The 19,256-nt window shown below is 39.7% G+C and overlaps 1 protein-coding gene across 22 annotated transcripts in view; it reads left to right on the forward strand.

Annotated features, from left to right (window-relative positions):
- MADD (MAP kinase activating death domain) overlaps positions 1-19,256 on the forward strand; it is a 70,457-nt gene that overhangs the window by 21,568 nt on the left and 29,633 nt on the right. For 6 of the 22 annotated variants that reach the window (XM_085062535.1, XM_085062551.1, XM_085062545.1 and 3 more), the window contains exons 6-22: positions 544-657; positions 1,322-1,402; positions 2,416-2,472; positions 3,219-3,397; positions 3,976-4,211; positions 4,583-4,738; positions 5,704-5,811; positions 6,640-6,833; positions 7,411-7,742; positions 8,351-8,490; positions 9,743-9,844; positions 10,693-10,731; positions 11,766-11,825; positions 12,284-12,386; positions 13,443-13,629; positions 13,800-13,950; positions 16,379-16,585. In XM_085062535.1, coding sequence (XP_084918661.1) covers positions 544-657; positions 1,322-1,402; positions 2,416-2,472; positions 3,219-3,397; positions 3,976-4,211; positions 4,583-4,738; positions 5,704-5,811; positions 6,640-6,833; positions 7,411-7,742; positions 8,351-8,490; positions 9,743-9,844; positions 10,693-10,731; positions 11,766-11,825; positions 12,284-12,386; positions 13,443-13,629; positions 13,800-13,950; positions 16,379-16,585 — 2,446 coding nt within the window. Of the gene's footprint in view, positions 1-543; positions 658-1,321; positions 1,403-2,415; positions 2,473-3,218; positions 3,398-3,975; positions 4,212-4,582; positions 4,740-5,703; positions 5,812-6,639; positions 6,834-7,410; positions 7,743-8,350; positions 8,491-9,742; positions 9,845-10,692; positions 10,732-11,765; positions 11,826-12,283; positions 12,387-13,442; positions 13,630-13,799; positions 13,951-16,378; positions 16,586-19,256 lie in introns of all 22 variants that reach the window. The other 16 variants (XM_085062552.1, XM_085062554.1, XM_085062556.1 and 13 more) reach the window with 11 other exon arrangements.

Consider the following 19,256-nt stretch of genomic DNA (forward strand, 5'->3'; position numbering starts at 1 on the left):
CCACATACATTTGAAAAAATATGTCTATATTTTACTTCCTAGAGATGTTATTACTTTGAAACCAAATTACCACTACATGCATAAGGGTAAAGTCCTTGTATGTGCCCATGTATGATGGCACAGACTCAGTTTGAGCTGAGGATGTATTCACCTATGACTTCCTGCTTTTCAAATGAGGCTCTTACTCTGAACCCTTTTTTTTTTTTTTTTTTTACCATAATAGACATAGCAAGCTATTTCCAAAGAGCTGTGTAGCCGTATAAATTATGTCCTGGGTGGAAGTGATATATGGAACATGGGAGGTGGAAGTGTATTTTCTCCTAGATGAAAATTGAGGCTTTTTGAGCAGGAGCTTCTTCTTTTTCTTTTTTTCTTGTTATTTTTTTATGCTTCTGTTGTATGATATTAATTAATTATTTATCAATGCCGTTTGTGTTGTCTACTCTGCTGTAAACATACTGTAGTCTATAAATAAATATTTGGGAAGAACATGGTGATATCAAATGCAGATTTTGCCATTAATAAAGTCTGTCTTTCTCTCAGTTGCTTCTAGCCCCTACACCTTATATCATTGGTGTTCCAGCAAGTTTTTTCCTTTACAAACTGGATTTTAAAATGCCTGATGATGTATGGCTTATTGACCTGGATACCAATAGGGTAAGTGGCACCCATAGGAACTTGTGGCTTTGTTTCCAGGGAATTTTGTACTATCATCAGTGTACCCACTGAGAATTTAGTAATGCCTGGCCTCAGTATGCCTTTGCTACTTCCACCTTAAACTTTAAGATTCCATTCCTTGTTGTGTCTCAAGGTCCCCACATCTTTTGCATAAGGTATCCTTTCTCAGCTAATGGATCTGGCTATATCGTTAGAATATAAATCCTCAAGCAAATGATAGAAATTTCTTCTTGACTAATTGTGAGACTGTCTTATAGCCCTGCCTAAGAAACCCAACCTGTTAAGAGCCTTCCCACAGCCTTGGTTGTCATGATTCAGATGGGGCTGTGTATCTCACTTTCTGCAGGGGTATAAGCAAGGCTAATTCAAGGAAAATGTGTATGACATCATCTACTTGATGGAAAGTGTGGGTTGATTCAAACTTCTCATTTTTGTGGTAAATGATAAAGTAACTCCACTGTTTTTTATATTGTAGACAATAACAACCACAAAGAAGTGAAAAGCAGGTGTCTATGTGTGAGATTGTGGGGGGTTTTTATTATTATTTCACTTTGTGTCTTTTTGGTGTCTGGAGTGCTGGAGATTCAGGAGACGCTATTTTGGAAATTGGGAGTTTTTAGTCTTTTGCTGTGCTTAATTCCAGGTGATCGTTCCCACAAATGCAGAATCTTTGCCAGCACTGCCAGAACCAGAAGCTTCAGAGCTGAAAAAGCATCTGAAACAGGTAATACGCACTTTGGGGAAAGGACTCAGATTCAGCAGAACTTAGCATATGTAGCGTTGCCCAGCTCTTCTGCTATAGTGGATAAGAATGCAAGTCAGTGAATGTAAAGCTGAAATGCCTTGTACACAGCAGATGATTTCTGATTTTTACTGTTGTTTGGGGCTAACTTGTTTCCAGTTGATGCAGAAATTTTCAGATTCCTCCTTTACATTTGCCATGTGGGCTTTAAACTCTGACTTGATCCATCAAGCTGTGACCATCTTTGTTTCCCCTCCATTCACAGATCTGTGTGTGAAGTGTCAGTCTCTCCTCTCAGGTCCTGCTAAGCCATTAATCAGCTTGGGTCATCCTGGCTGATCGTGTCAAGCAGGTTTTATCTCTTTATTTCTGTTTTCCTTATGCACGCTGCATGCAGTATCTCAAGGTAAAGTGTGTTACTAATGTGATGAGGTTTGCTCTTTCTCTTTCCTCATAGACCAGGAGAGCAAAGTGTGTAACCTCTGATATCCCAATACCTGCTGTCAGCACAGATGGAAGTGATGTGTGCCTGGAGTTTTGTTAGATCAGCCTTCCCCCCACTGCTGCCTCACCCCCTTGCAATTTCAGGCACTATTTAGCAAAACAAACTCAAGTATCAGAAGAACAAATAGTAATTTTTTTGAAAACATATTTAAAATTCTCAGAATGTTCACCCAAATTCAGGTTCCCATCCCTGTGTATTCCTATGGGCATTGTCATCAAGGGTTTGCCACTGGCAAAGAAGAAGGAGTGCTGCTTGGTACAAAGTAGAAAAGACTAAATAAAAGACTAATATGAATGTTTGGGGGTGGGGCAGTTATACCTCTTTCCTAAGATGTGTCTATTTTGTGATCCCTTTTGTTTTCCTCTCATTTGTGATATTTGGTAGTAATAGATTTTTTTTTTCCTTCCATCTGTTTCTCTGTGTCATGTGTTCGTCTTGGCTCTGATGGGCTGCTGTGGTGTTATCATATGATCTTCCATCTTGCCTCCAGTGTCTGGTTAGCATGACTGCAATCACTCAGAAACAGCTGCTCACTCCTGACAACAAGGTTCTTTATTTTATTCTTTTTCCCTCAATTTTCCATTTAACCCTTTTCCTTTGGAGCTTTTTTTCATTTATTTCTTTGTTTTGATTTTATGTATTTATTTATTTTTTAAATGAAAAGACAAAGCCTCAGTGGGCGAATGGGAGAAATGAGGAAGATTTAGGATAGTTCTGGGTGCCCAGGACTGATTTACCACTCGTGCTGCTCCAGTACATATCGTTGAAGACTTTTTGAGGGTTGAAGAGGTAGCTTTATGGACAGATGAAGACTTCAGTCCGGTGAAAAGTGGAGGTTTGCAGGGATACAAGCAGATGTTTGTGTAAAGGTGTCTCCACGTTATCCTAGGATATCAAATTACTGGTTGAATAGCCACCTTTAAGGCAAGTTTCAAGGCCTCTAGTTCCCAAGATGTATTCAAATTACACATGGAAATAACTATTCAACAAGTAGAGCTATGCAGTGCCATACTACTAGCTGTTCAAATAGGACTATCTGTTTTCATGCCATAAATGATCTAGCAAAGTGGAATTCTGTGCTACTCCTTGACTGTTTCAGCATTGAGGAGATCATTTTGGCAATCAACATAAAGGAAGGCCTGGAGATATTTGTTGACTCAGCGTGGAGGTGGTTTAAGACAAATTAATGGAGCATGCATAATCGTTGCAATTGCCTAGAGGGCAGGGTAGCTCTGATCTTTTGTTCCCTAAATAACTGTTCTTGCTGAATGTGTGCATAATGTCCTTCAATAGGCCCTGGCCAGCATGAGTCTGAATACTCAGCCCATTCTTAACCTAGAGAAGTTTCATGAGGGGCAGGAGGTGCCACTGCTGCTGGGAAGACCACAGAATGATTTGCAGTCTACTCCCTCCACAGAATTCAACCCTTTGATCTATGGAAATGATGTGGACTCTGTCGATGTGGCTACCAGGTGAGGCTGAACAGGAAGTTAACATTGAGTCTTCATAAAAGTACACTTGAGAGCACAAATACTGCTGTGGGTAAAACAGCATCTGTCATGTACTACTGTAGATTCTACTTGACATCACATGGGGAAAAAGAGCAGTAATTACAGTGTTTAACTCAGATCTATTACCTGCATGAACATAACTCTGTATCTTGAGGGGGTGTTTCACTTCTTGTATTTTCCTATACACCATCCACTTTATCTGGATGTGTCAGTCTGATACTGTATCCTCAACTTAAATCACAAACCTTGAACTACAAAAAACCAGCTGGGGACTTAGTTGTTACCTCAGCTAGTAGATATGAGAATAATATCCTTCACTGAGTGGACGTTTGTGTTAAGATGGTGAATTAGAACAAAGTGATTTATTGGGTCTTGGTCTGTTTGGATTTTTCTTTTATTTTTTTCATGCTTTTTTCTAAGAAGAGTTAGGTTACCCTTCTTTGAAACTTGCCTGTGGCATACCTTTTAAGGTCTCTTTGTCTTCTTTTTTGTTATGCTCTGTGTTTTTATCTAATATATTGTTCTCTGTTTCTTTTTAGGGTTGCTATGGTGAGATTCTTCAACTCACCAAATGTTTTGCAAGGTTTCCAAATGCATACTCGCACTCTTCGTCTCTTCCCACGACCAGTGGTGGCCTTCCAGGCAAACTCTTTCCTTGCCTCTAGGCCGAAGCAAACACCTTTTGCAGATAAGCTTTCCAGAACACAGGCAGTAGAATACTTCGGTGAATGGTCACTCAACCCTACTAACTATGCTTTCCAAAGAATTCATAACAGTAAGTTTTGGTCTTGCCTTTCCTGCATTTGGATGTAATGCAGGAACTTGAAAAACAGACATTCTAGGGAAGGACTTAATTTTATGCCATATTATTCCTGCTGGGGAGGAAAATCCAGTTCAAGGAATGTTTTTCTCCTTTCATGTAGGGCCTCCTGTGTTTCTCCCAAGTTAGCCTTGCTATTGGCCAGTTGCTCCTCCAATTAATTTTAGCTCTTTTCTTGTTTGATTTTGGAGTAGAAGTCTTGTAGGCTTCTTAAAGTAAAGACTGTCCCTTTGTGCAAGACTCAGTACAGGGTAGTGTCACAGTGAATGAAGCCTTTGACGCCAGTAAATTAGTTTGATTAATGCTCTCCTTGTTTTTTTGTGCAGACATGTTTGACCCAGCCCTAATTGGTGACAAACCCAAGTGGTATGCTCACCAGCTGCAGCCCATTCACTATCGAGTCTATGACAGCAATTCACAGCTGGCTGAAGCTCTGAATGTCCCAGCAGAGAAAGAAACAGATTCTGATCCCACTGATGACAGGTTAGTGGGGAACATGGCTGTAGTCACATGAGAATTATTTCAGATTGCTGGATCTCTCACACTTCTCATTTGCAGCCTTTTCCTATAGCCTATCAGGTTGCTGTTTCATTTCTTGTCTGGGCAGAATATTCACACTGAAGTAGATTTTCTCACTGCTCTATTATCACAGCAAACCTCTTAACCCTTTGCTAGTGTATTCTTTTAATGTGGTTCTCCATATGTATTTTCCTGTTTTGTTTTGCTACCTATATGCCAGTTGACATTTGTGATTTCCCCACACCTTAATCCTCTTTTCTTCCATGCTGTTCTTTTCTTTGGTTATTTCTGCTGCAGTACTACAAATACTTCCACCCATCCTACCACTCTTTCAAATCTCTTTTCCCTACCCATAGTTATGCAAGGCTTGTTTGTACTACCCACTGCCTGTGATCACCTTGTGTGTTCAGTAAAATGAAAGGAAACTTCATATAGTAGTTTTTGGCCAAGTTTCGTGGAGTTTTTTGTCTAGTTTTATTACCTTTCATTCATTGCTGGTCTCTGAGACCTTTCAGGCTTGGACTTGCATATACTTTACATTCTACACAGCACCAGTGGTCTTAACAGAATGGGATTTATCACTAGTGTAAAAAGGAAATGCTTTTACTTGTGATTCCCAGTTCCCTTGAAGTTGTTCTACATAAACACATACGTGTTTTGTGAATCAATACACTATTCTCTACTCACTTATGTTTGGCCTCATTAACTTTACTAAGGGACTTTAAATGTCTTCTCATAACTCTTCATGTACCAGAAAGTTATGGTTTTTGCTCTGACCTTCATGAAGCTGGCTTGTGAAATTTTTTTGTAGATACTATAATATGAGATTTTAGGAGGTCCATGAAAATAGTGCTGATTCAGATCTTTAAAGCATCAGGCCTGCTGTTGCTTTGATGCTGCCACTCATCTCTCTCTCTCACCTGTTGTGGCAGTGGCAGTGACAGTGTCGACTATGACGATTCAAGTTCTTCCTACTCCTCCCTTGGTGACTTTGTCAGTGAGATGATGAAATGTGACATTAATGGTGATACCCCAAGTGAGTAATTTTTGCCTTTATTTTCACAAGATCCACATAGGTTCCCTTTCCCAGTTCATCTGAAGCACTTTGGGAAAAAATTCCTCCCCTAAGACCCCGAATCAGGGCAGAGTATTGTTCCATTGTGGTCTTGCTCTGAGGTAAAACTGTATTCTATACTCCTTTAATATCTAGGGATAGGCTGAAAAAGGACATTTCTCTTGCTTATAAAATACTTCCTCCAAAGGATACTGTGAAGAGGAAGAACAGAAAGAAGTGTTCCTGAACAAAGCTGGTTCACTAAATCTGGAAACAACCTGCTGCTGCCAGTAGATATTGTGCAATATGGACAGCAGAGTGTGAGATTTCTCCTGTTCCTGTTCTCAGTGCTAGCTTGAAAGTATCACCCTATCCCAATGGGGACAGAAAAATGCATTCTCTGTGGCTTATATAGAACCTGCATAAACACTCACTTTGTTCAATCTGGAAATCCCAAAACATTTCCCGTGTCCCAAGGACAAGAGGTAATAATCATAAGCTGCAACAAAAGAAACTCTGCTTGGACATAAAGAAAAGAACTTCATGGTTATTGTAGTTAAACAGGTTCCCAGGATCACTGTGGAATGTCAAGACTTGAAAAATTTCAGTGGGACAAAGCCCTGAGCAACCTGCTTTAATTTTGATGTTATTCCTGCTTTGAGAATTGGAATGGATGACCTCCAAAAGCCCTTTACAACCTAAATTTTTATGCAAGTTTATTCTGTTGAGCAGTCCTCATCTAGGAATATTTAGTTAGATGGGCAAAAGGCTGAGGAAGGCAATGTTTAATGAAAAATGATGTGCTTGCAGATGTTGACCCCCTGACTCATGCAGCCCTTGGTGATGCTAGTGAAGTGGAATTTGATGATTTTCAAGAATATTCAGGGGATCCCGATGAACAGCCCATGGACAGTGAGAACTCCCAAGAGAATAACCAGCCTCGTTCAAGTTCCAGTACTACAGCCAGCAGCAGCCCCAGCACTGTCATCCATGGAGTGAATCATGTGTGTACTGAGATGAGTTCAGCCTCAAGATCAGTGTATTAGGATATTAAGAATGGGAGAATGCATGTGGTTCTTTCTGAGAAGGGCAAAAGCTAATAGGACTGTTACACCATGCACCGATTAAATTGCATGCTCACCCTGAACTTTCTGAGCAAGGTGGAGTTTGCTGGTACGCTTTTACGCTGGGATAGACCATTCCTGTACAAAAAGTTCCAATGCATTGAGAAATGCAGCATTAGCAGAGAGAAATGTTCCAGGTTGGGACTGCAGGAATTGCTTTTACAGAGTCTGGAAAGACCTGATGTCTTTAGAGGAATAGGGAGTGGGGTGGGGAAACTCATGAAGCGGTGGTCATTTAAGAAGAATGGGAACATGATAATGGAAAGCCATGAGCTACACCAGTAAGAGCTGTTTTACAGGGGTGTAAGTCCCTAGAACAATGCACAAATACTGCAGTGTGTATAAAATTCTAGTTTAGAGATACAGATAGTGGGGATGTGGTGGGGGCCCTGTAGCAAGCAGCAAGGACTGTTCAGACTTCCCAGTTTGAAATAATTGTTCTTGTCCTGCCCTTCAGTTGTATGTAATGCAAATTAGCGAACAGATCAATGATTTGACTGGTCCACAGGAGGCAGCAGACTCAGCAGAAATAGAAGAGAAGTTGGCAGCTGGATTCACAAACCATCTCTCTTCCTTGCCACTGCAACCAAACTTTCCCAAGATAAGCTTGGATCGTCGCGAGAGTGACATCGCAGCTGGCAGCATGAGCTCCTCAGAAGGGGTGGTGAGGAAGAGAGAGTATGACAATCCATACTTTGAACCACAGTATGGGTTTCCTACAGAGGATGAAGATGATGAGCAGGAAGAGAGCTACACCCCAAGATTTAACCAGAATCTCAATGGAAACAGGCGAGTCCTTGTCTCCTGCCCTTCTGTACAGCACTTCTGGGGTTTCTCTGTGCTTCGTGTAGTTTAACATTCATGCTCTCAAATGTCTTTGGCACCTGAGATGTAGTGTTGATCACTTTAATTTAACATTGAAATGCTGTCAACCCTTCTGGTTTAAATAAAAGTACTTGCTCAGTCCCTCAATTCCTTACTTTTATGTAAGCGGTAGAAGCTACTAGAATTATCAGTTCTTTCTAGAACATTCTAGTATATTGCCTACTGATTTCTGGAGACTGTTTTGGTGAATCTTTGTCTTTTGGGGGAAAGATACTATAGTGATTGGTGGCAATGGGTTTTCCTGTTACTCCTTTCAAACCAGAACCCTTTCACCCCCAAATCCGCCAACTTTTGCAGGCAAGTTTTCAGCATGCGCTGAAAGGCTATAAAAGCCTGAATGTAAGGATGCTTCAATTCTCTCTTTTTTTATTTTTCCTTTCCCAAAAGGTGCAGGTAGTGTGGTGAAAACTGATGGGAATGAGAGCAACATCAGTCTCCCACAATCATATAATGTGTTGATTTGGGGCGGGAAAGGGGAATGCTAATAACAGTTATACTTAATTTCTCTGAAGGTCTCAGAAGTTACTCCGGCCAAACAGTTTAAAACTGGCCAGTGATTCTGATGCAGATTCAGATTCCAGGGCCAGCTCCCCAAACTCTACTGTCTCCAACAACAGCAGCGAAGGTTTTGGGGGCATCATGTCTTTTGCAAGTATGTACAAATGCATTCATTAAGCTAATTTTATTTATTATATCAGAGTTTACTTTATCAGAGTTTTATTTATTATATCAGAGAGATGGAATAGAGGGATGCCTAGTCAAGAGAATCAGCTGGTTGTCAAATTGTTACCAGCTCTCCGGTAGTGGTGATGGCTTACTGGCAACTGCTGACAACTACTGCTTTATATATTCTTCAGTAAGAAAGACTTTGGTTTTGTGGTTAGTGCCTTGAGTTGTATGGCACTTTAGGGCACAGATTAGAAATTCCTTCTGTTTCAGTTAAACAAAGCATTGTGCAATTTTATGAAATGGATAAAAGATCTTACAGTAGTATGCCTTCCATGGTGCCATGTTGTGTGTTTAGGTGCCAAATTAAATTCCTTGGCTGCCTCCTTTAATTGTATTTTGATAAAAAAACTCACAGGTGTGAACACTAATCTAAAATTTCTTAATGAGTGACAGAAGACATGGCTGGTTGAGTTTTGGACTACAGTGAAAAGCAGTGAAAGAAGTTTGTAGCACTAGGGAAAATATATTAAATGTTTCTGGTAATATGACTGTTGCTAAAATAAGGCTACAAAAAACAAAGAACCAAAGCAAATTGAAATAATATGCTGATGCTTCAATAAGTTGAAGTGTTAATCAGCTCCTTTGTCTAAATGTGATGCTTTCAGGCTGTCTACAGGCTTAAGCAGATGATGATGCATTATTGTGTCCTTAAGATCTGTCTGTACCAGGAAGAATGAATGTTTTTTCCTAATAAATGAAAAGCTTCAATTTCAAAGTACGATTCTGTGGCAGATTTACAGTGTTTCACAAGACTCAGTTCACAGTCTGCACTTCAGAGTTACATGTTTTGCACATCTTCTGTCATCCTGTTTGCTCAAGTGGCCCAGCCATTCCTTTCCTCCCAAAAAGAGGATAAAACTAGAAGGTAGAGCTAAGGTGATGTGATTTGTTTAAGTACAGGAAGACAAGTGGATTTTGCTGCTACATTTAAGACTCAAAGATCCAACATCAATTATTGTGACATGAATGCTAAGACTTATATTTTTGTGCTATTTAGAATAATCTGATTACAGATGTGGTTGCAATGTGAATGAGGTCATGTTATGGTTGTGAGACTTTTGGGTATTAAAGAAGAACTTAATCATTAAGTATCTTAAATAAGATGGTGAATTACTGGATGTTTGGGTGTGTGCAGTGAGCAGTAGGCATTTAATTGCTTTCGTCTTGTGTCATAGGCAGCCTGTACAGAAACCACAGCACAAGTTTCAGTCTGTCCAACTTAGCGCTACCAACCAAAGTTGGGAGAGACAAGAATACTCCCTTTCCCAGCCTGAAAGGTAATAATTTTTCCCTTTGTCTTCTACAGCCTTTACAGGTCTTGTGACTTGGCAGTCTGAGGTCCTACCCCTTATAGGAATCCTGGGAGTGATGCCTTTTGGTCATTGGGTAGTACCTGTGTTAAGGATCAAGACAGTAAATTGTCTTGATATTTCTCAGTCAGTCTTCTTCCCAGCAATTGGGCTTTGTTGGGATGGGAGACTGTCTGGTCTAGGCTGAGTCAACAGATACAAAACAAAACCAACATTTGTAGTGTATTTTGTTTTGTTTTATTTTTAAGTACTTAGTATAAAGAATGGGAACCAAGAGGTAGGTCCTACTTCTGTACTGCCACTGTCTTCATGCTTAGCCTTAAGTAATTTATTAGAGCGATGATGCTGCATTTTTAAGTGGGGATAATGCCAGCATCCCATGGAGACTGCAGATTACGTGAGTTTCAAAAGTGTTGTCTTTTTAGATCTCTAAATAGAAAATCAAATTACAACCATGCTTCAGTTCTCTGAGAGTAAAGTTCAATCCCTAGTATATGTGCACAATTTTTTCATTAGAACATCTCCTGTTTGTCTGCAGTATCATCAGATAACATGTCTGAATGGGCTCTAGAGAAATTGCCCTCACACCATAGGGAGTTAGACAGCCTGGTCATCCTTGTACCAGATGTATTATTGGAGGGATGACTGAGCTTGCACTGGTGTCTTAGTGTTGAGACCTTTTCAGATGCTGTAATGAGGAGAGGTTTTATTTTGCCTTTTGAGTTACTCTATCTGATTAGAACTTACTGCTTTTGTTTTAATATGTTGATTCTTTTTCATTTATTTTTTCCTCGTCATCACTTTTATCGGTAAAGATTACTTTAATCTGGAATTGGGAAGGGATGTGGATGAAGGTTGGTATGATGTTTTGCTGACCTTTGACCTTGTAGAAACAAAGACCAAAAGCTGGATTTTGTGTTTCTGCTTTGGACTTTGTTTTTGAGACAAGTAATCATTCCCTGTGTGTAAAATGAGGAGTAACAGGACTGGTAGGGTGAAAACACTAGCAGAGACTCTGCACAGCTGTTTTTGACAACCTTTTACCAGTTGGTTATGTTTTCATGTCCAGTTGTACTGGATAAGAAACATGCTTCATGTCAGAGTTGTTTCCATGGGTAAAGTTAATGACTGATTCCATGCATTGGAAGAAAACAGTGATGGGGTTTGCCATTCCACATTCATGCTTTGTGCCTCATCTTCTGCACTTCGGTGTTCTTTTCTTGACTGTTTTAATCCTGTAGGGCCTTTAATGTTCCTATGCAGATACAAGGATGGGATTTCCATGGAGTAGCTCAGTCTGTTTTATGCATGTGCAAGTGTGTGTGTGCGTGTGTGTGTGTGTGTGTGTGTGTGTGTTCATTTACATGTGCATGCTGGCTCACTGGGATTCCCACTGGGCACTTCAGTGGTTTCTAGATTTTTTTGTCTCTGTTGTAGAGATATACAGTTGCTGCATTAACTTGTTCTTGCCAAACGTGTGTTTCTAACTGTAATGGGAAATGATGCTGGGACTCCATTTCATTGCTGCTGTTTGACCACTTTCCATCTTCCTTTTAAATTTTTGTTTCATGTGCATCCATTGATATCTTTTCCTTGGTGATGCAGATGGTTTTTGTAGTGCCATTCAAATACAAAATGTGCAGTAATGTCCTTGAAGATGCAATACATTGATTCCACGATGCCAAGTTTCAAGTCAAGCACTATCTCATGAGATAAGTTATTCTGGCCCTTGTGGTCTTGGGCTTTCAAACATGCTTCCTGCTCTAGTGTCATTGGGTTTTATTTTGAGGGAGGGCTGGGAAGAAGCTGGTAGTTGGATTCGTTTGATGCTGACAGTGGGGAGTGTAGATATTGCAATACACTACTAATTGTATATTTTGTGTCCCAGTATTTGGGTTAAATACTATAATGGAGATTATTACTGAAGCTGGCCCAGTAAGCAATGAAGGTGGGTTCCCTACAGCATGAGCTGTGCATGATGTAACAATTTCCAGCATTCCCTATGCCTGACTTTGGGCTACCTTTCTCGCTGGGTAACCAGTACCACATGATCTATACTAGTCACCCTCAATGCATTATGCTTTTACATACAGTGACTAATTTGAAGATGGTTCTTGTGGTGGAACTGCATGCAGTGCAGCCAAACTTTTCCTGCCTCTCACCTTCTGCTCCCATTACCATCTTCTCTTTTTCTCTCTGCATTACTCCCATTACTGTTTTCTGCCGATGTGTGATGCTAGAATATGATATATGCTGCTGCTTTTTTGGAGTTTCCATTTTGTTTGAAGTCTGTTACCTGTAATTCGAAAGGTGTGTTAGCCAACTTTAGCATTGCTTGTTACTATCCTGGGATCAGATTGTTTTCCTCCCACCCTTTCCTCTCATTCTGTTTCCTCTCCTCTTTAGGAAACAGACGGGCCCTTGTTGATCAGAAGTCTTCAGTCATAAAGCACAGCCCAACCGTGAAAAGAGAATCTCCATCACCTCAGGGACGATCTAGCAATTCCAGGTAATATTTTCAGTTGCTTTTCAAGTGTACGGTGTAGTTAGAGTGGCCTCATACTTGGCCACTGTTTTCTCAGAAGTCTAGCAGTTGAAAATGAAATAGTACTTTTCTGTGGCCCTAGGCCTGGACATATTATTGTCCAGGACATATTCTCTGAGAAGATTTGGTATGGATGGTCTTACGGTTAATACCACACATGCTTATTTTTCTCTGCTTCAAAATGTATCCTCGTGCCTAAGATCCAAAATGTTCTGTGTTCCTACTTCAGCTCAGTAGTTACTCTTTGTAATTAAATGTTCTGAACAAGGTGGTCTAGCCCAGCAGAATATTAATACACGATGCAGGGGGATCAGCTGAGTCCAGTGAAGTAGTTGGATTCCATAAATTCATGTGAAATGCTTTTCTCAGCCTCAGAAAAGGACTTAGAAAGGTGCAAGTAAACATTACCTGACCTGTGCCTCTGCTTTCTCCTCGCCTTCTTATGTATCAGTCATGAGTAGAGTGAATTTACTTGCATCTACTAGTTTTGGGGGACGAATAAGAATAACTGCAATTCAGACTGGGGAATGCAGCAGGTTGCACGGGAGTTTCCTTCTTCTTAACTTTTCCTCTTTGGGAGAAGAAGCTGAACAAATATGCCACACAAACATGTGCCAAGGCTGCTGCAGTAATGCGTTAGTCTCGCTGCACTTCCTCTTTCAAAGAAAGCCTGCAGCTCAGGCATGGGGGCTGTGGAAGAAGGATGAGGCATAAAGGATCCTGTGGATTTTGAGAAGTGCTGTGATGATGAAGGGTAGAATGGTACCTAGAGGGGCTAGAGGAAAGTCTGATTATGGCTTATTATGGGAAATAAAGGACAAAATAAAAGATTTGATTCTATACCTATGGAATGGAGTCTGAGCTGTGTGCAGTTACATTAGCAGCAGGCAGAGCTAGATGTCAACTATTGTTGATAAGAAAGGTACTTCTGTGTGTGCCCTGGCCATAGCTCTCTTCCCATGCAAGCCAAAGTAAGCAGAGGGTGATTAACTTTTGCCTGCTTTCTCTTAAATCTGTCAGCGAGAACCAGCAGTTCCTGAAGGAGGTGGTACACAATGTTCTTGATGGACAAGGTGTTGGCTGGCTGAACATGAAGAGAGTGCGACGTCTGCTGGAGAGCGAGCAGCTCCGTGTCTTTGTGCTGAGCAAGTTGAATCGCACCATCCAGTCAGAAGAAGATGCTCGACAGGATGTCATACAGGATGTGGTCAGTGCTGAACTCAGCAGGGTCCTCACACTGAGTGTCTGCTGAGGCTCTACTTCACAGGAAGTTCTTGTCAATTGTGAAAAGCTGATGTTACAGCAGTTTTGGAATTTATGTTCTTGAATTACTTTCTCACATCTGAAATAGCAGCACTAATGGGGATTTCATTGCAGGAGATCAGCCGCAAGGTCTATAAAGGCATGCTGGACCTGCTGAAGTGCACTGTGTTAAGCCTGGAGCAGTCATATGCAAATGCTGGCCTGGGAGGCATGGCCAGTGTTTTTGGCCTGCTGGAGATAGCACATACTCACTACTATAATAAAGGTAAGAAAAGTGTTCTGAGAATACAGTGTTCATGAACCAAACAAGATCCTTATTGGGAAGATAGCTGTTTTTGTGCCTTCTGATATTTAAGGGGTTTTCCAACACTTTCAAAATGGTGAGAGTTGTACCATTGTTATTGAAGCCTTACAAAGCTTTTAGCCTGTTTCATTTTTCTTACACACATGTAACAAAGCAAAATAATAGCCATACTGATACTTAGTTGAAGATGGAAACTCTGCAGTGAGATACAAAACCTGGCACTTCTACAGCTGAAGTGGAAATTCTGGGAGTGGGGACCTTCAGCTAAAAAACTATCCCAACCACAGTTTTGGAAAGTTGTTGCAGGCAACCTCAGTAGGGAGGAAGATATTTGTAATGTGGAGCCATACGAGACTTACATCTCACCAACCACATTGCACTACACAATTATTCTCATACAACTAAATACTTTTAGATAAGAAAGTCTGAAATTTTTTTCTATTTTTCAGCTGTTTCTTAAGAATTTGATTCTTAGTGCAAAATAAGAAAATGCATGCTAAGGAAAACAGCAAAAAATGACAAAAACCTAAATCTTTGCTTAGTGTCTGGTGTAATCTCAAATGATGATAAGTTACTTATTTAATTGTAGCAGAGGAGCAGCATCTACTAAACCCTTTATAGTTGGTGCTCTGGGTCATGCATCAGGGATTTTTAAATTAGTTGGTTTAGATATGCCCCATGTTCATTTCCAGTTATTATTAGAATGTTGAGAAAGGTAAGGAAGGCTGTGCTAGTGGAATAGTCCTGAATGTGGAGAGAAGGCTGATCTTGGTAATTATAAGTGTTTTAGTCTGACACTGGTTCTAAGGAAAATTGGAGTGGGTGATGTACAACTCAGTAGTTTTAGAGTGAAGGTCAAATAGCATCATTGGATGGTAAATAGAGTTTACCCGGTAAACTAATTGTGGTCATGATAGACAAAATTTGGTGCAAACTTCTAAAAACTTTTCTCATTATTGTGTAACATCTTAATTTGTAGTCAAAGTTTAGCTGTTTAGTATGTCTTGCTTGTTTTCAATTAGTTGAAATTAATTCTTATTTCTAGAAATATTTTATAGATTAGTGCTTATCTTAATGTTATTTAACATACAGTAATAAACTAGTAATCCTAAAATAGTTTGATTTGCATATGATACATTTGAATAGGACATGATGGATATAGCTTATATGTCTAGAATAAGCTAAATCTTAATGAAGGATAGTTGAGATTAATTTATTATAATATGGTCAAACTAAGGACTTGTGTTTAGGAACAAGGACAGTTGGTAATAATAGTAGGATTGGGAAGTATATCCTAGGAAGCAGTCTCTCTGAAAATGGCAGCTGTATGTGAGCTTCCCACTGTTTACTGTGTCTGTAAAAACTGGGAAGCAAGGCACTGTGGATATCTCTGAATATGCATTTGGAATGGAGCTGCTGAAGGGTATCTCGATATATCAGTAACAAGATCCACAACTGAGGTAGTGCTTGCAGTTCTGATCATCACATCTTGCAAAATTGAGGAGGTTTCTGAAAAGATCTACAAAGAATTGGGAAAACATTTTTGCTCTGAAGGATTGAAGTGTTCAGTCTGTTGAGTGTTAGGTGTCAATTCTTTTCAATTATTGTCTAAAGAGAAAGGTGTTGCTGATAGTAGAATCTTAAATCCACTGAACAAAGGTATCACAAGATCCAGTGGTATGACAGATTTAGATAATAGATATGAAGTTTTGACTGCTAGACTCATCAGATATTGGAATAGTTTGTGCAGGATTGCAGGAGGCTCTTTATGGAAAACCTGGTCTTATTCTGAAGGTTTTGCTGTAATTCAGACTGTGGGGTTTGATACAGAGAAATAATCCAAACTGCTTTTGAGAACATGGTTGTAGGAAGTTTCAGAGATTGATAGAAGAGCTATAGCTGATAGGGTTTTTTTTTCATTGTTGGCTTTTTTTTCCCCTAACTGAAGTTTCATTTAGTGTTACCCTTGAAAATGATTGTGTTTTTCATCTTTGCACTGTGAGAGGAACTTGTCTTCTATAAATTATATTCTTGGTAATTTAGGCAGAGTTGTTTAATTTTTCATAACTTGTCAGAGGAGATGCTAGAGTTACTGTGTCAGAGAATATTCCTAGGTTTCAAATATACAGGAACGACCTACTTGAGTATCCCTAAAATAGCACTCTGGCTTTCTTCTCTATTGTTTCCACAAGTGTGTCAGACTATCAGCAAGCCATGTTGACCTATGGGAGCAAATGTGGCACTGAGCTGTTTCAGTGCCAGGCTTAATGATTTAGGTGAGACCATCTGTCTCATCTTTCTTCTCCTGCTCTCATTTCCTTTTTCCTTATGTTTCTTTCTAGTTATTTATTTGTTTATTTTCTCTCAACACTGTTCTTTTTATTTAAAGAGCCAGAGAAGAGAAAACGAAGTCCAACAGATGGATCAGTCACTCCAGTTGGCAAGGATCCTGCATCATCCCCAAGAGTGGAGCCAAAACCTGCGATGCAGCTGCCGGTACCTCAGCTAATGCCAAAGCCACCGAGCCCTGCGGGCAAAGGGCCGAGGGAGTTTGACACAAGAAGTCTAAAGGAAGAAAATTTTATTGCTTCCATTGGTGTGTATTGAGGTGCATGTGAAGCGTAGGGGGGACTTCTGTTTTGGCATTAGGTTCTATTTGCATTCTCTCCATTTTAACACACTACATTGCTACTGTAACATGCTCCATTTACACCTTGGGTCACAAGGAACAATCATATGTGTTTTCACTCTACTCTTGGATAAACTATCTGCCACAATTTTCTCCCAGAAGCTGTCTAATTTTAATTGTTTCTATATTTCATTACACCTTAAACAGCTTTATTTTTTGCTCTGTGATTGCTGTTTTCTAGCAACAGGAAATGGCAAAAGAGAAACAGGGACAGCAGGACTTCAGAAAGGGCCACTGTTGAAGGGAGCTTGAAACAAAGGTTTTCTATTATTGCTGGCTACCTGTGAATTATGTAGATTGTTTCCTGATATAAGTGGGGTCCAAAGTCTGCTGTTTATTAACAATGAAATTTCCAAAAATATTTTATTTATAGTGTTACATTTTCAGTGAGCAGGACTGATGGATTTTTCTTCTGTGCAGTAGCCAATAGAATGTGTGTTCTTCTAAACAACATTTGCTAGGCTGGTCACTGGAGATTTTCCTGTGTTGCTTTCTTAGATGATATAGCTTCAGATTCAGATTTCCAGTATTTCATTTAGTTGTTTGGTTTGCTCTGAACTTCTTTTCAAAAGAAGTTCTAATTAAAGAGCCATGTTAACTACTGTTGCCAGAATACTAAAATACTGTTGCCAGCCTTAAACAATTCACAGTCTTCAGGGTCAGGCAAAGGTACATTCTTATTGTTCATTCTGATGCTATCATGATTTCCACTTGTCTTCTATGGAGCTAAGTTACAAGAAGGATGTGTTTTTACCAAAACTGACCTAAGTTCAAAAGACTTGAATGTTTTGCCTGAAGCCTTTTTTACTAACTACTTTTGTCTTTCACTACAAGCCATGAACTGGTATGCAAGCGACTCTTTAGGAAATTGCTGTAAAAACAGTGTACTCTCTATGTTCATCAGGCTTGTGTGATCTAGAAGTAAAGGGAGTTTCTCTTGTGTTGAAGAAAGATAATTTAAAGCTGCTTGGCTATTATACTTCCTTTATGTTCTATAATGGAAACTTCAGAATAAGATAGCTTTGGATATACAGGACTGGAATTAGTCATGGCTTGGCTGAAATTCCTTCTGTAGTGAAATGCAAATACACTCATTCAAACTTATGTAGGGAAGAGTGTTTGGTAAACATTTACTTGTTGCTGAAATAACAAAGTATTTGTAAGTAGTTCCATTTAAACACGAGAAAAAATGTTTTTATGTGAAGATGATCCAACACTGGAGCAGGTTGCCTGGAAGAGTGGTGGATTCTCCATCTGTGGAGATAATGAATACCTGACTGGACATGGTCCTGTGGCAGATAGGCTTTAGTCAACCCTTCTTTGAGCAGGGAGGTTGGACTAGATGGTGTCCACAGGTCTCTTTGTACTTCATCAGTTCCTTGATTCTGTGAAGTTTGGAAGGTACTTACAGCCTCAGGTTGCAGATATTTAAACAAAATTCTGAATTGATCTCTTAAACAAAATACAAATCAGGCTGTTAACCTTTTGACCTAGATACAGGAGGAAATACTAGAATGAGAAGTCTTCAGAAAGATGGAGTAAAATAATGTACAGCTCTGTGTTGCAGTAGTCATATGTTAAGTGTGTGTCAGTGTGGTGATTAAACTGTATCTCAGATCTAGAGCTGTGGTAGCTGAATCTGTGCAGTTTTCTTGTACTACAGGAATGATGGCCATGAGGTTCACAGAGTTGCCCATTTCTGAGGTGAAGTGGGATGGATTTTACTGGCTGATGTTTGATCTTAACTGTGCTTTGATACCTAATTTCCAGCTAGAAAATTCATTGTGAAGATGCTTCTGATATTTTGTTTCCTAAGAGATCACCAATTCCTTACTTTTGAGGTTCTTGTTTTCCAGGGTTCATGGTCATCACCTGTAGTGTTGGTCTTTTTGTTAGGACACTGGTGGGTTTGAAGTTGATAGTAGTTTTCCCCTTTATGTTAGTGATTAGTTTGGTTTACTGCGTACTTTCCGTAACTGATAATGAAAATGTCAGTACTTACTGAAGTTTCCATTACTAGTTTTTAAATAATTGTTCAGTCCTGTCAGATCACTTTATTTTGGCTGTTTTTTTAAACAGAAAAGATTGTGGTACATACTTCATCTGCATCAGGTCCTTTTTGGACCTGCTGTCCTGTTTAGTTCAGGGTCATGTGACAAAGTTATAGAGGTAGTATTTTACGCCCCATGAGCTTATTTAAAGTGTTCTTTTTCTTCTTTGACTACGTAGTTGAGAGTAAAATCTAGTCTGTTTTTAATGTGCTAGGATACACTCTACACTGAATTAACAGACAAGTCAGCTAGAAGTAATTTAATGGCAGGTATTGTGGCTTTCAGACTGGTGATTTTGAAAGTAAAGCCATATAGACTGGGAACGGAAGAGGCCAGATGTTTTCAAAGCCCTTTAACAAACAAATTCAGTCCATCTTAGAGATTATTATCTGTGTCAGTGTGTGCTCAGCTTGATAAGCCTGTAGGATACTGTTTGGATCCCTAAGCTATTTCATCCTATCCATCTGTCTGTTTATGAAAGTTGAAGGAACATCCATCAATCATGAAGCAGATCTAGAAATTGGTAG

The sequence above is a fragment of the Lichenostomus cassidix genome, chromosome 5, assembly GCF_008360975.1.
Source record: "Lichenostomus cassidix isolate B80296 chromosome 5, HeHo_3.0, whole genome shotgun sequence".
NCBI lineage: Eukaryota > Metazoa > Chordata > Aves > Passeriformes > Meliphagidae > Lichenostomus > Lichenostomus cassidix.